A 16,755-nucleotide genomic window follows, 5' to 3' on the forward strand; every position below is an offset into this window, starting at 1 on the left:
AAATAGACGATTCTAAAGCACTTATGGAGATGGTATACTAGTTAGACTTCTAAGTTCATGAAGGATATTGTCTGGATTCAAAGTCTTACTAAAAGTCATAAGAGTAGCATTGATGCACTCGTAGTTTAGTAAACAAATCCTTGTCAAATTTCCATTGGTTTACAGAAGCAAGACAATTGTATCAGTGCCTTCCAATGAAGAGTTATTTTGATTATTAATTGAATTTCATAATCTCAATTGTTGAGGTCAATTTTGTTGAATTAAGACTTCAGAGAGGTCTGTTCAACTTTGAAATTGGACTTGAGGGCAAACTTTCCATATGACTATTTTCACATTTCTCTAGTGAGTCTCATTCCTTGTATCTGTCAGGTGATATATATTATGACATTATTTGGATGATGATGTAAATGACCCAAAGTCTTACTCTACCTAATTGCCCAATATCCAGAAATATTGTGCCTCAAAAGGCACCAAGTGATTTGTTTTCCTTTTCCTTTTGTAGAGAAAAAAGGTCATTTGCAACTGTTTGAGATCACAAAGGTACAATAGCTGAGATGTGATATGTTGTTACTTTTGATTTCGAAAATGAGTCACATATCAACAGATAGACAGGTGAGTTTATTAATTTCCAGTGGGAGCTTTCTAACAGTGATTTAATAGGAGGATCTGGTCTAGGGTAACCCTTTAACTAATGGTTTGCTAATTATGTTTTTGTTAATGGACATCTGGTTAGGCAAACCTTAAGCAGCAGGTTCGGTCCGTTGGGATAGATTAGGGTTCGATGGATCCCTGCCGTAGTGTCCCTCTACTCTATATAAGAGTACGGTTGATCTTATTGAGTACATCACTATTTGTCAATTGCTTCATGAAGATCACACTAAATGCAATTTATTCAAATAAAATGTCATCCCATCAACCAAACAGTCTAGACATATTGCTAACAAATTTACAGCCTGTCCCCATATTAACCCTCAGGGACACAAGTCGAGTTTTAAACATTTGAATTGACCCATCCGTTTTGTGCTTGATGGTATACATCCATTACTTTGCATTCCGGCTATCGTTATAGTTGCGAGTTTGTTGCAGGCAAGCCTTGTGCAACATTATTGATCACTTATTCACATAGTTCAATTTTCATTTTAATATTCTAGCATTTCGTGAATAATTTCGTTTCATCAAGAGACTTGTCTTTAGTGTTCTCAGATATTTGCCCGTACCTTACAGAACCCACAACCATATAATTCAAATAACAAATATTAAAAACATCCATGAATCCATGATCATCTCTTTGTCTTCTTCACCGGTACGACTCGCCATGCTTGCCCTAGAGATCTTCCCTAAGTTCACATCTTTCTTAGGGTTCACGAGCAAAGATATGGCTGCCCTCTGACCCAAACTTCTCAAACTAGACAATTACAAAGACCAAAAAAGAGAATACCATGGATGGCGATGGAAAACAAATATGAGAAAGACCTTAAATTCTGAAACAATTATTGCCTTGTGGCGCAAGAAAAATAGCAAGAACCGGCCTTTGCCGTGTAGGGACTATTTGGATCACATTTTAACCCCACTAGGCCACTCGATTGAAGACGACCCGGTCCTATAAGTCCTATATAACCCTCTCCCTAATATGGACAACCCTAGGCCTCACCAAAGCCCATTTACAATATGACAAATTGACAAGTATGTTGCTAATCCTGATTAGAGATAATTAACTATTATAGAAGTGGGGGTTACGAAAGAGGCATGTATTAGTTGAAGGAAGGAGAGGGGGAGGGGTCATTAGTGGTACCACCCTCCTCAAATTATTGTCCAAAACAACAAAGAGAGAAAAAAAAAAGAGGTGGCTTTTGAATGGGAGGGTCCAACCCCCATTATCATAATTAAGCATTAGCGATTAAGTAAAGATTAGAGCAAATGATTCAATGGGATAAGACTCTAAGAGAGGTTGAGAACGAAAGGAGAGGTGGAGAAAATTTTACTTAAGTGGTAGGGTAGGATGCCCTTATCACCTTATATACACTAGTGTTTGTATCTTCCACTCCATCAAATTGTCATTAAGCCACTTCTTTTTTTATATAATTTTGTCACATAAATAGTAAAATATATCTGTTTTATTCCATGACTCAATTCTTTGAAACCGAAATCTAATAATTTTCAAAAGTCTTGAAAAAAAAAAAGATTCAGATATTACAAAAACTTGGACCAAAAGTCATGAGTAACATACCCTCCCCCAAAATTCAATCCATGGACAAATTGGAAACAAGCAAAGGTTGATAATCCAAAAATTAAAGATAAAATGTGGCCCCCTTCTCCAAAAACAAAACGCGTTTAGTATGATATATTATACATAAAAAGAAAATGACCTATAGAGTGCCCTTAGAGATTCCATGCTCTTAGACAAATGAAATTAAAGTAAATCACCCTTTGTATAGTAACAAAATTAATTCAAAAAATTAACCCCCCATTGATTAAGATTTTTTAAAAAGATATGACTCTCCCCCACAAATTAATTACAGGTAAAAACAACCCTAATAAGGAATTAAGGGGATTAATAGCAGTAAAAAAAAAAAACAGACCCTTATTATCTCTCCCTTATCTCTCTCTCTCGTATTAAACCACCCAAAGCCCTCAAAACCTCTTCCTCTTTCTCTCTTTCTCTCTCTCCTCTCCTCCCTAATTTCTTAGATAAACAACAAAACCCTTGAGCTAAACGGTGTAGAGGGACCGTGCCCTCCCCCAAAACGGCGTTTAACCAAGGATTTAAGTCACGTGCGGATTCAAAATAAATTCTTTCTATTCGCTCCGTCTTTTATATTTATGGTCATGGCCTTGGAGTTCGAGCAGCAGCATCAGCAGTTGAGTCTCACCACCAACCCCGTTGACGGCGACACTAACGGCGTCGACGCTGCGGCGGGGCGAGCCTCAGCCGAGGCCGGGGATGACTCCAGCAAGGCGCCGAGGCTGCCGCGGTGGACCCGGCAGGAGATTCTGGTGCTGATAAAGGGGAAGCGGGCGGCGGAGAGCCGGGGCGGCGGCGGGAGGACGGCGAGGTCTGAGTTCGGGTCGGGTCAGGCGGAGCCGAAATGGGCCGCGGTGTCGTCGTACTGCAAGAAGCACGGGGTGAACCGCGGGCCGGTCCAGTGCCGGAAGAGGTGGAGCAATTTGGCCGGCGACTTTAAGAAGATCAGGGAGTGGGAGGCGCAGAGGAAGGACGAAACGGAGTCGTTTTGGGTGATGAGGAACGATTTGAGGAGAGAGAGAAAGCTGCCGGGGTTTTTTGATAAAGAGGTTTACGATATAATGGAGGCCGTTTCCGGCGCCGGCGCTCCGGTTACGCTGGCTCTGGCTCCGCCGCCGCTGATGGTATCGGAGGCCGAGAACAACCTGAAGGAGGGTCTGACCGATGAGGTGGAGAAGCTTTTTGACAGCAGACAGGGGCCCACTGACGACGGGTTGTTTTCGGACTACGAGCAAGAGGAGTCGGGTCGGAGCCCCGATAAGGAAGTCCGGCTCAAAAGCCCCACCGCGATTCCAGCTCCTTTGCCAATATCAGGTGATTCTCACTTTGACTAAAAATACTTTTTTAATAAAGAAAAGTTTTCATCTTTTTGGGTGAATTTCAAACGTTGTCGCTAGTTTTGGGTTGTCCTGGATTTTTATTCCTTTTATTGGTGTTTGGTACTGATTTCTAATTTTTTTTTTTTTTTAATTGAAAAAGGGAAGATTTTTGGTGAGGAGTAATCAGTGATGTTTATAGAGTTGGTGATGGAATTTCTATCGGGGATTTGGTGAAGCAGGGCCATGGTGTGGTGGGGTGGGTTAAAAATCAAATAGCCTGTTTGTTTTGTTTTGTTTTTGGAGTATTTGAACTGGTACATAGAGTGCTTTTGGGAGTTGGGATTTTAGGGGCACATTGTTGGCACAATGGTAATGAGGAAAAGCAAAATGCTTAGGTTGTCTATTGGATACTGTAGCTGACTCTTTGAAACGTGACTGTCGTGTGTTTTACAGAGAAGCTGTTCAAACCAATACAAGCGTCCCAAGGACAAGGTAATGTCAACCTTTGAATGAAGAATATGAATATGTGTGGAAACGTTGAAGGAACGGCGAGTTAGGAAAAAAATAAAATAATAATAATCAGACTAGCACAACCAAGTTTCATTACATTTTACTGTTTATCTGGGATTGTGATAGTACTTTTCCAGGTTCTCAGTATCTGGTTTTGAGTGACTGCACAAATCACTGATGAATTAGGAGTCACTGTGTTCATCAAGTATCTGTCTTGCAATTAGTATGCTTGTCACAATCTAATCCATCATATATGTTATATTGGCCTAGGTTTTTGGTTGCGTTTGAGCTTACTCCATTAGAGCCTAAAATGCACGATTGGCACTCATTTGATAATTTCACACATATCAGGAGCATTTTCTACTGTTTCATTGTCAAAAGGGATGGATAACAAATTTAAGGTTCTATCATGATGGGAAAACAGAAATCTTCTTGGTTATTATTAAATATTCTATTCCACCTGCTTCCTAATTTCTATTTGTTTCCAGAGCTTGATCTCATATGTTTTCCAAGTTGAAATGGATCAAAATTTAAACAAATATATTTGATTTCTGTCGAATTTGGTAAATGAATCTGATTGCTGTCTGCAGGTGCGGCAGGCCAAAAACAGCCACCTTCAATTCCCGAGATGGGTTCTACTTCTCAAGACCGAAAAAGGAAGCGCTTTGCAATAGATGGAGAGGAGGAAACATTCAGTTTGCAGAATCAGTTGATTGAGGTCATGGAAAGGAATGGTAAAATGCTGGCTGACTATTTTGAGGCTCAGAATTCTCATTCGCAACTGGATAGGGAGCAGAGGAAAGAACATTCTGATAGCTTAATTGCTGTTCTTAACAAGCTTGCAGATGCTTTCATGAGAATCGCCGATAAGTTGTAGGGAAGGCAATCAGAAATCAGTGTACATAAGAGAAGTCTCTTCGTAGATGTTAGCGGGGCTGAGAATTGGTGGATCAAATTTGATCATTTATCTCGTGGGAGGGCACCGACATGTTCTTCTGCTTCTTATTTATTTACTCTAAATTTTTCTCCCGTCTTTTTGGTCTATGCTACCTTTGTGGCATAGTGCCACCATCAAATGCATAGAATCCATACACAGATAATGTCTAGAAATTTCAAAGGGTCAACACATTTCAGCTGCTTTTTCTTAAATGTTTAGAATTTCAAAGATTTAGCACATTGTGATGTTTTTCTTTCATATATCCAGCTCTAATGGAATTTGAATTTCCCTGCCAAATGTCTCGGTGACTGTACAGGTACTTGATATCAATAAGAATGTTACATTGTCAGTTACAGACACCGCTGTTCCTAAATCACTTTGCGAGGGCATTATAAGTTGTAAAGTTTATAACTTTATATATCCTACTTAAGGTTCTTCTTGGGGATCAGATGTGTATATGGACAAAGGTATTATGCGATTAGCATGAAAAGAAAAATCACCAACACAGAGATTTATGTTTAAAAGGAGAATCTTCTCAGGACGAGTGTTAATATACACATTATCATAGTTCAAGAAAAATAATAAACACAGATTTGCTGCCAGCACAGCCTGTCTGAATCTAATGAAACCTCATTAATCAGACTCATCATCTGACATTGGTTTGGTTCGAAACTTCCGACCACTTTTTGATAAACAATCACTTAAAACGGCTGCATTTTGCTCTGACTTGTCTTCCTCCTCTGCCGGCCTGATTTCATTTTCTTCCATAGCTGCAATGGCAACAGCGACGCCTTTTATATTTAAGGACTGCTTATCATCATCTTCCTCGTCCTGCTTTGTTCTTGTGCTACCATCGACAGTCTTTTTCTTTGGAACAAAAGTCACAGACTTGGGAAGTTGAGGTGAAGCATCCTCCATCTCCATCTCTGACCCTGAGCTTTCAACCTGAGTAATGTAGTCCATACAAGCCTTGGTGTTGCCACCTTCATCAACTTCACTTGTTGAATCAAAACTGTAACACGTATACTTTGAAGGATTCACCAAATAATCAGGAACCTGAGAAGCCGTCTTTTTCTTCAAAGAAACCCGGGAAGCAGTTAATCCAGAACCAATATCCGGAACCAAGTTTTGAACTTTTCCTGATGATTCTTCACCATCACTCTGATCTACAAAAGCAGGGTCAAACCTAACACGTTTTCGGGACTTGCTATCCGAGGAATTGTCTTTCCTTTTCAGTATAGGCTTTGGCTGACCGCCATCTTCAGGTGATTTGGCAAACTGTTGCTTAACTAGTGCAGCAGAAGCCACTGGTGTAGAACTAGGGTTCTGAGCTTCAGCATCATCTTCTTTCAGCCTGTGCCTGGCAGCCAGGTGATTCGCACGCGAATCCTTACCAATCAATACATTGTAAGAGTTCAAATAAGAGCCATGGTTGGTAACATCGTCCATAAACAAACGATCATCATCAACAGCTTCAGCACCCGAAGCCACTTTGTCATATTCATCTTCCTCTTCCTGCACAAACCAGAAGGTAAGTAAATTTCAGTGACCCACCCTCCATAAACAGCACAACCAAAATGTAAATTCAAAGAACAACAACTAATTTGGTTTCTCAACCAATTAGCCAAAACTCCAAAATACACAGAAATTTCAAACCTAGTAACCAAGCTCTAGTCTTTTTGATCCAATTAGGTAACCCGATCAATTTCTATGAACAATGTATGCGTAGGGGTCCTATTTACTTATATATATATATATATATGTATATATAGAGCTTAATTTTCTATGAATGAAATACTAAGGAAATACTGAAATTACCGACCTCGAAATCCAGAGTAGGGTCCATGCCTATGGAAGATCCGATTCCAAATTCACCCTGAAACGACGACGCACAGGGCGTTTCGTCTCGGTCAGGGGCGTCGGTGGCGCGCCTCCATTGGCGGCGCTCGACCTCGGCGCCGGCGACGGACCAGGGAGAGGACTGCGGTGGTTGGAGAGACGAGGAGAGCGACGCAGAGAGGGATCCGAAAACCTTGTCCGCCCGGAGTCTGAAGCTGTCGTCCATCGGGATTTTGATTCTCAATTGGATTTTTTTTTTTTTTTTTTTGGGGAAATTCTCAATTGGATTTTTGAGGCACCATTTATATTGGAATCGGAGCCAAGAGAATCCCCTCTACCTTTTCCTGGTCAGAACGGTTTTGGGCAAGACAATTGACATAATGGGCCGAAAGCCCATTCTTCACTACTCCCCCTGTTGGAGTGTGTTTTCTAAACGTGACATTAATGCTAAAACTACACACTGTTGAATATTAGCATTTAACCTTTGATGATCATATTTTTGGTCCTTTTCTTCTTTATGCTACCACACAATCATCGGTTCTACATAATCATATGTTTATCTTTCTTATCACGCTACCTAAACAAACAAAGTTTCTATTGGGATTTAGGACATCCAAATCTGCTCACTTGACCTCACTCTATTATGAATTATTAAATGACATATATAACCTACTATAAAATGACTATTAAGAACAATAATTATACCCAAAAAAAATATTATATTTATTTTATGTAGACTTTTCAATTTAATAATATTAGATTATATTCTTTATTATTTTCCTTATCTATTTTCATTTTCCAATTTCACTGCATACTCATTAAAGCATTCATTTAATAAGAATTAAAAATATGATTAAGATCATGTGACATAAAAATGTATGATATATATGTTGAACGCATATTGGTGAGGGAAAACAAAATAAATCCTCTTATGATTTATGACCTAAATCTAAGTCAATCCATTATATTTGCAAAAAACAAAAAATATTTAAATAATTAATCATGTGGAACAAAAAATAAAGAAAAAAAATAAACATTAAAAAATGAATGAATTTTTTTTTTTTGAGAATAAAAACAATTTTTTTTTTTTTGCACAGCTAAAATAGAAAAAAAAACATAATAGTTCATGGCATTTTCTTATTGATTAGATATTAATTTTTGAAACTCAAGTTTGATTAAGAAATGTATATTTAGTTAAGATTTATAGAGTGATTTTTTTTAATCGAAAGAGGTCAGCCTGATTTTATAATTCGGCAAGCAGTACTAGACGACACACTCCAAGTCTCCAATGGAGTCGACAGTAAAGAATCATCCTTCTGGACTTACAGAGAACCTACTCTAGCCAAATAGAAAACTCCACAATCCAAAGTATATCCACCTTTTAGGAAGTTACGCACTATTATTCTAACAAAACCTAGCTACTCAGAAACTAATAAAATAAAAGGTCCAACCAAGTAGCCGGTTTTGCTACCCAAAACAAAACTAAATAGTGCTAGTAGAGGATGATGCCCTAGCACCCCCATCATTTGAACTTGCATTCATCCGCTCCACAACCTCATCCTCATGGTTCAGAACTTCAGCAGCTACAGATGGTAGTATAGCACCCTCCCCTTCCTCACGTGCTTTCCATTTTCTCTGCTTCTTGCCTTGCATATCCTTATCAAGAATTCTCGCACACTTGGGCTTATTCTTGCTCCCCTTAGGGCACCCCACTTTCTTCTTCCGTGGAGAAACCACAAGCTTACCATTTTTATGTTGGAGCACCAACTGCAGTTCATCATCGACCTTGAGCAGGGGAGTAGAGGTGTTGACAAATTGCTTGCCAACTCTAGCCAAAATATCCACCGCCTTTCTTTTAGTCCCAAGTAAAGGCTGCACCCGAGAGTCTTGCAGCACCATCACTTCATTACCACCACGCGAGCGTGGAGCCACCACCAACGGTGGTACCTCCCTACTGCCATCCCCAGGCTTCTTACTCTTGTTACTCTGCATAGCCCAATTCTTTAGAAACTCAGCCATATTAAAACCTGCAAAAGCCTTTTCAATAGCACCTGTGGCTCCAAGAAAATTGGATGTAAGTGATGCATGGACTTCCTGTGGCGGTTGGACTACCACCATTTCAGTTCCTAGCAATTCCGATACCACCATATCACCCATCAAGGACAACACCTCCTCCACCAGTCCCGTGCTACTACCCGACATCGTACCTCCGTTGTTCTCCCTACTTCCTTGCCCTTCTGACATTAGAGAGAGTCCAGCCATAGCCGCCGCCGAGATTTGCGCCCAAATCTCTTCTCTTTCCTTCACCAGCAATGAATCACATCATATCGCATCGTGTACGAACAGCCTACAATTACGGCAAAATCCCTTTAGCTTCTAGTACACCAACGTCAACTCCGGTACCACCACCGACGAAAACTCAAACACCATCCAACCCCGAATCCTATCACACACGTCAAGTACAAGACAGATACGTTGCTCCTCTTCCTTCCGGTTAAGGGCTGTCTGGTCAAAGCGGACAACACGATCGATGGACGCCCCAACCAACCCTAGCGCCTTCTTGTTCCAAAGCACTAGTGGGAGACCCATAACAACGACCCAGGTCTCTAGAAGATTGAGAGAGACTTCCGCCACCGGCCCTATACCATCATACCCACCCAACACCAGCATGGTATTCCTATAAAACCACGGGCCTCCATGCAATATTTTATTGCGATCAGCTTCTCGATCAAATTGAAACACAAATCTATCTCCCACATCTTGAATCGTTAACCCCGAACAAATCCTCCCGATTGAAGAGATCATTCCTCTGAAACCAGGAAACATGGCTTTAGGTCCAAGTAAACGCCCCACCATGTACCAACGGTCCACCTTCAGAGCCTCCAGCCCCGCAGATCCCAGCGACACCCTTGCAGAACCCTGCGCCACCGCCATTAAGCCAGCCATCGAGGTGGAAGGTATGGAAATTTGATCGAGGAAGAAACCTTGATAAACCCTAGCAGAGAGACGGCTAGGTCAAAAGAATGTAGATTTTATAGTGATTAAATCATTGAAATGACTAATTTTTTTATTTTAAAGATAATAATTTGTTTGCAAATTACATGAGTGAGGTTATTTGAGGAAGTTTAGTGAGTAAATTTAGTATTTGAAAATTTGATAAGAGGTGTAAAAAGCATAGAGGTCATGTGAGTAAATTTGGAGGTTCCAATAGAAAAACTCCTAAACAAATTGTGAGATTGAAGAAGCACATAAATCATTGATCCTTTTATTTTCCTCTGATAATACGATCATTCACAAAATTTTATGTATACATGTCCTGCTATTATGTATATGCCTTAATTTTCATATAGAAATAAAGGCGATACCAATTTGATAAGATTTCTTGTTCATCAAATATGGTATCATTGGTATGTATTTCCCTTGGTTTGTATAGGAGATAGCAAAAATTTATATATTTGGTTTTCTCACCAATTATTTGGATGTAGATGCTGTTGTTATATTATTTAACCAAGACCAAAGAAGATTTATCATTGGGGATCTTGAAAAACATGAGGAATTTTTGTATAATGTGAAATCTCTTAGATTCCAGGAAGAAAGCATAACCGTCTCTCTAGGGTTCTGAGCAGAACGCGGCGTGGCTGTTCCAGATCCGACGAGGTTCCTCGTCGTGGTGCAGCGGTGTTTGGTGACGAAAGCGAGTTGAATTGGGAAGAGGCGAAGTAGATCTCGGACGAAGAGATTGGCTAGGCAGTCTAGCGACTCAGAGGCGGCTGTGGTGCGATCGTTGTTCTGCAGCGTTTCTGGTTTGCAAGTGGGATTAGGTCGGTGGTTTCGCTGGTCAATGAGCAGAGAGGCGGGGACGACCTAATGTCTGGCTGGAAGGGTCGACCGTCAGAAACTTAGCCGGTGGCGGCAATGGTCTGGCAGAGGTTGAGTAGGACTGTTGCTATTCGTGCTCAGGTTTGGTTTTGGGCCTACGGGCCTGGACTCAAATTTAAGTTGTTGGGCCCAATTTTGTGGGCCAGTAGGGAGGGTCCCTTGCCACCCTCATTTGGCACTTAGTGATGAAGGTGGGCCAGGCCTGAGATGTGGACCTTCTTAGGATTTCAGGTCGATTTATGGTCCAGGACCAATCGTTTCGGATCATGACTTTTACAGAAGTTGGTAATTATCTAGAATAAGATTGGTTGTCAAGCGGCTTATGGATGAGGAGTTGCTCCTATTTGTTTGCTGGGAAATGGCTTTCTGTTGGTACCACAATTACGTGCCTGGCTAATGAAATGCTAGTTTATGATTTTGCCCTAGGTCGGAGACACGAAGTTGTTCTTTGTTTTATAAGCGCGCTTTATAGTGAGCTCAAAATAGACTTGTAATGAGTTTGCATTTGCTTGATAGAGTTCGGAATTTGTCCATATCCTATTCAAGGACATGGTAGACTCTAGCCCATTATGGCTATTGAATCTAATGCAGTCAATATCCTGATGCAAAAAAAATAGATTTATCATTGTTTAAGGCAAGCAACGCAAGAAAAAGGAAGGCAAAATTTTTATTAGCTCCTATATCAGAATGGCAGACTCTTTGAGTTCTACATAAACCCATGATCATGACCAGGTAGCTTAATAATATATGGATCCAACTTCAAAGAAGAAGCAAAAACCCAGCAGTCCAGCACAGAGACTACAGAAATACAGGGAAATAATTAACCAGAAAGACAACAGAATGAGGTGGCGGGACCCACGTAGCCTTGACTGCACGTCGGCACCCGACATCGACAAGTTTGTATTTCGATACAACTCTACTCTTTTCTCATTACTGCATCAAAATCTTGGACGCGAGAGTTTAACGAAATTTTGCAGGGAGGCATATAGGTTGGGGGATGGCGAATGCTAGTCTCCGGAGTGCCCCCATTCTTCACTATAAAGGCAGCGTCCATACCCCAACTCAAGTGCTTTTCAAAATGACAATGCCAAAACCACACACCTAGAGAAAAGGAAAATTATATTAGTCTTTTAACATATAATGACCATAATCATCACATGCATCTCTTGTAGTTTATCTTGTAGATATACACACACACTAGCAAGGTGCCCGCATTTTTCAGGGGTGATATTGTGAGGTTGGTGAAAAGTGGGTCGATAAAAAAAAAAACAGTGGTTGGTTTTTTCTTGAACATAGAATGGTGGTACTTAGGTTACTTTTTCAAATTTACACTTCTGTTAACATGACACGCGCGAGATGGAATCGAGAAGGCACATTATATAATAGAAGCTAGCTACCCTCCATTCAAAATGATATATATATATATATATATATATATAATGTGAAAATTCTATAGTATTTTGGAGTATTGAAATTCTAGAGTCGAAAATCGTTAAATTGTAAATTGTTTGCGGTGTACCCTCACCCAATGAGCTATCTAACCGCACTTCAAAATTTCAAACTTTCAATACTCCGAAACACTATAGAAAATTTCATATAATGTAAGATTTCTTCTAAGTTTACGTTATGAAACAGTTTGCAACAATTTGCAATGGTACGAAGGAAGACATACCAGGATTATTTGCAATAAATCTGATGGCCAACCATCCATTCTTTGGAATCGCAAAGGTAGTTACTTGAGGAGGATCAAACAAATTAAATCGTTTTGGGTCAGTCTCGTTGTCATAATTCCCAAAACCATATCCGACTACGTAGAAGCTATAGCCGTGCAAATGCATTGGATGACTCATGGAATGGTCTAGAACGTTAGTGCCTTGAAACACAATCTCAACTGATTCGTTGTAATTCAAGACCTTTACCTTTCTCGCTTGGTCTGTGAACACAATATCAGGATCAAAAGTTACATCTGTGAAGTTATAGGAAGAAAGTGGTTGATCTGGGAAATCTGTTGAATAAACTCCGCTTATGTTTCTGCATCAAAATGTTCAAATTAGTAATTTCACATACTATAAGATAAGATACGGCAAATCATTTGTGAAGCTGAATACTCTTCCTTGTGTGCAATCTCACCCCTCTAAAGGAGTGAATGTGAATGAAATAGTATCACATTTTAAGAGATTTACCTAACAAAATAATCTGCATGCATTATAGAAGTGTGCTGTATGTCGACCACTACTAATGAACTTGTGGCATGCTAGAGAATAATCCAACAATATATATCAAGCTATCGTACCAAATCAAAGTTGCTTGTGCACACAAATATTAGAGACAGATTAAAATCTCATTTAGCCATATATAATATATAAGAAAAGTGGAAGTGGGAAAACCTGTAGTATGCCTGCAAAACATCTATACCCGGGTTTGCCCAACTTATATTGTTTAGGCTTGTAGCGATTTCTTGGTCTGAATCACATCCAGAATGTTCACAGTATAGGGAATTCATAGACACTGCTATATACATTTTGGTAGTAATGTTCATCGGAACATTGACAGGGTATTCCGGAGTCGCTAGGCTTTTAATTTGGTCGGTAAACTTTAATGCTCCAAAATAATCCAAATATGAGGGAAGGGTACTTGGAAAAGAAGGAGATGTTGGAGAGGTATAGTTGCCATTGTATTCAAAGATCGCAGTAGCATTAGCATGGTCAAAATTATCAACTTCAGCATCCTCAGTCCAATATATCCGAGCAGCCATGTAATATTGGCCAAGAGGCTGATTTGCTTCGAATAGGACATCCATTGTTTGTCCGGGAAGTGTGATTATGTAGGTTGTGCTTATGGGTTTTATATAGGCTCCATCAAGGCCTACCACAGTAAGATTGTGTTGAGCAACTGCAAAGAAGACTTCTGCATTCAAGTTTGCATTCACTATACGAAGAAGATAGGTCTTGCCATAATCTATCTTACGGCGATAAGTTGTTTCTGCATGCAATATGAAGATAATGATCAATTTCAGCAATGGGTTTCAGTTTTACTCATATATTGCTACATATATATGCAACAAAGACTGGCAAGACATGTATATCGCGAGAGCATGAACGACTTTAATGTAACAAATGAAGTTTATAAATGAGTAATGTTTATATTCCAACTTTAAGAGAATGTGAACAGGAGATCATCCTGTTTATGGTAATAATCGAAGCAGCAGGTTTATATCCACAAATTTGGATACCGGAAAAGTTGTTCATGAACATTCTATATAGCTGCATCATAGTTGTTCATGATCCTGTTTATGAACAAATTTTCTATTAAAGTAAAGTAATAGAAAAATAGAAGAGGTGTGTGAATATATAAAATAAGTGTGTGAATAGCACCATCTTATATATTTAAGTAGGCTAATTAATTTCATATGATGCAGCTAGCCTAACTAACACCGTGGATGTCATGAGTTCAAATCTCACTGACATCAAGAGTGGGGAAAAAACTGTAGTCCAGAATAAAAATAAATAAATAATAAATAATAAAATTGAATCTAAATTGCAAAGTTTGTCTCTTCTGTGTATAGATTCTTCATTTTCAAAAGCATGCTTCATACCCCTCCTATTTGTATGAGGACAAATTTTGCAATTTTGATTCAGTTGATGAACGTATGATTTTTCCTTCATTTATATAGGTGAAAAAATTGATTTATTGTACAATGATGTTTGATTGACTTGCCAAATAGAAAAAAGGAAAAGCAACATAAGTACAAAGGAGGATAGTAAGGTATTTTATTAAAAAAATAAAATAGAATTAAAGTAACAGAAAAATAGAGGGGGTGTCTGAATAGGAAAAATTGGTGTGTGAATAGCACCACCCAATATATATTTTATTCCAGATGTTCTTGTCTATCTACAATTTAAATCGTACAAATTTTTTTTTTGACCAAACGCTAGATAAATTTAAAGACCAAACTTCAAAGACAGAAAATATCATTGGATAAACAGTGATTTTCAAATAAAAATAATTCGATGGGAGAATGAAGAATCCTTAATTAGATAATTACTTCTTCAAGTTTTAGTCATGCTCTGGGTAATTAGTTTTCTAAGAGTATGTACCACATTGTTTCTTTTAATTCATTTTAGTTGCAAATATATATTGTGTGTAGATTAACATACCACTGGAACATGGACAAAGATCCCCTGGCTGGCCATTTATAGTGTAAGCATCAGAAGAGGGTAAGTCGCTACCGGTTTCCATAGCCGTATCAACTACTGCTTTCAAATCTCCCATGTACCAAGAGGCTGAAAAACACCAAATACAACATACAACTGTAAACTGGTTTTCCAGTACGTACCAATGTACATGTATACATAAAAGTAGTTGTGTCTGAACTTTGAAGTCTGGACTTTGATTAGTTTTGCATACCTAACACAATGATCTCATCTTCATCTGGTTGAGGAAAAGGAAATGTGGTTCCAACAGCAGGCAAGATGACAATGGCACCGTGAACAGACGCTCTTGTCCAATCACTATGAGCATGCCACCATAGAGTTCCTTCTTCTTCGGACAATATGACTTCATAAGTAAAATTAGTCCCGGGAGAAATTGGACATTGTGTTATAAATTCTGGACCATCTGACCATGGATTTCTCGGCTGTCTAACTCCATGCCTGTACATTTAATGAGAACTAAATTATGTTCATGTTTTATCGATGCATTGGAAAGACAAATGACTGACTAAGGCCCTTTGAAAGAATTAAGAGCCATGTGCCACCGCACGTGTATTGGAACTTGTTAAGAACAGGCTCTGATTTTAAGCAATAAATATATATATATATATATGGGCCCTTCTAGTGAGGGGTTCCTTTTTTTTTGGTCATTTATAGGGATCTCTTAATAGAAGGCATCTAAAACTGTAATTTACTATTATAAATACGAACGGTTTCTGTTCGACAGATTCGGTCCGTTTGTGTAAATTGCAGTTTTGGATGCCTTAATAAACACCAATTTAGCTGAAAATTTGCAGAAGTGATCTATACATTAAAACCTAAAAACTGAATGGTTAAGATGTGAAAATATAATCTAAAAGTTGATCTAATGCATATCTCTATAAAAAACCAAAAAAAAGAATCCCTTAATGAAAGCCCTATATATATATATATATATATATATATATATATATATATATATATATATATATGACATGCACGTGATGCATGAATGCAGGAGACAGGTGATTTAAAATACCAGTGAATAGTGAAACCATAATATCCTTGGTTATGAACATTTACATAAACCGTGTCTCCTTTGCGAACTCGTATCTCCGGACCTGGAAAGTTGTCATTTACGACTAGCATGCTTTTTGTTTCACATAGCCTAGTGAAGTTCTTCTCCCTAACCTAAACATTAATTAAAATGTAAACCAATTAGTACACATATAAACAGCTGCTAAATCACCAGTTTGTATATACGAGTGTGAGATCGAGTATTGAACTCGAAAAAGTATACATTTGCCAAAAAAAAAAACTCGAAAGTATACTGTCTACTTACAACAAATTCATAGTGATGCACCTCGCCATGAACCACCAACAAGAACAGAATAGTAAGAGAAAGAAACCCTAAAATCTTCGTTAATGGAGAAATAGTCTTTCGGGATACCATTTTCTCAGTCTCCGACTCTCCTTTACTCAGGAAATAAGAAGACACTAGCTACCTCTACTTGTTGGCGACTTCGATCCAGTCTATGACAGCGAGCTCTTTATACAAAATCGGTAGGTTCACTACTGTGTGTGTGTGTGTGTATTGGATCCAACGGTCAAATATGTTTAATTAATTGATCGAACTGTGATCTTCTAGTCTTGAATCAATTCTATGGCATCATGGCATGGTACTATATTTTTTATTCATTGTGTGTGCGTGGGTATTGGAACCAACAATCAAATTTGTTTAATCAATTGATGGAACTGTGATCTTCTAGTCATATATACATGAACGGTGGGTGCACGGATCCCCAATTCTTTTAATCGATACATCTTTTCTTATAGTAT

General features: G+C 38.8%; 3 protein-coding genes across 4 annotated transcripts; 1 reads left to right on the plus strand and 2 right to left on the minus strand.

The window, feature by feature from the left end:
* The first annotated feature begins 2,638 nt into the window (after positions 1–2,638).
* On the plus strand, positions 2,639–5,363 carry LOC112197165 (trihelix transcription factor ASR3). 2 transcript variants are annotated; one of them, XM_024337742.2, is made up of 3 exons: positions 2,642–3,556; positions 4,015–4,053; positions 4,662–5,363. In XM_024337742.2, exons 1-3 carry the CDS (start codon positions 2,821–2,823, stop codon positions 4,946–4,948), a joined length of 1,062 nt encoding a protein of 353 aa, XP_024193510.1. In that variant the 5' UTR covers positions 2,642–2,820; the 3' UTR covers positions 4,949–5,363. The 2 variants fall into 2 exon arrangements, with proteins under 2 accessions (XP_024193511.1, XP_024193510.1); XM_024337743.2 differs by lacking the exon at positions 4,015–4,053 and having other exon boundaries at positions 2,639–3,556.
* A 129-nt stretch (positions 5,364–5,492) lies between these two features.
* On the minus strand, positions 5,493–7,149 carry LOC112197164. Its single transcript, XM_024337741.2, has 2 exons — positions 6,831–7,149; positions 5,493–6,523 (listed from the first exon to the last, which is right to left on the minus strand). Exons 1-2 carry the CDS (start codon positions 7,071–7,073, stop codon positions 5,642–5,644), a joined length of 1,125 nt encoding a protein of 374 aa, XP_024193509.1. The 5' UTR covers positions 7,074–7,149; the 3' UTR covers positions 5,493–5,641.
* A 4,231-nt stretch (positions 7,150–11,380) lies between these two features.
* LOC112200198 (putative laccase-9) lies at positions 11,381–16,451 on the minus strand. The gene is made up of 7 exons (XM_024341221.2): positions 16,259–16,451; positions 15,956–16,107; positions 15,134–15,378; positions 14,884–15,009; positions 13,114–13,708; positions 12,399–12,757; positions 11,381–11,827 (listed from the first exon to the last, which is right to left on the minus strand). The coding sequence occupies exons 1-7, from the start codon at positions 16,367–16,369 to the stop codon at positions 11,643–11,645; spliced, it is 1,773 nt and encodes a 590-aa protein (XP_024196989.1). The 5' UTR covers positions 16,370–16,451; the 3' UTR covers positions 11,381–11,642.
* Positions 16,452–16,755: the final 304 nt, after the last annotated feature.

This window comes from Rosa chinensis, chromosome 4 (assembly GCF_002994745.2).
Source record: "Rosa chinensis cultivar Old Blush chromosome 4, RchiOBHm-V2, whole genome shotgun sequence".
In the NCBI taxonomy this organism is placed as follows: Eukaryota; Viridiplantae; Streptophyta; class Magnoliopsida; order Rosales; family Rosaceae; genus Rosa; species Rosa chinensis.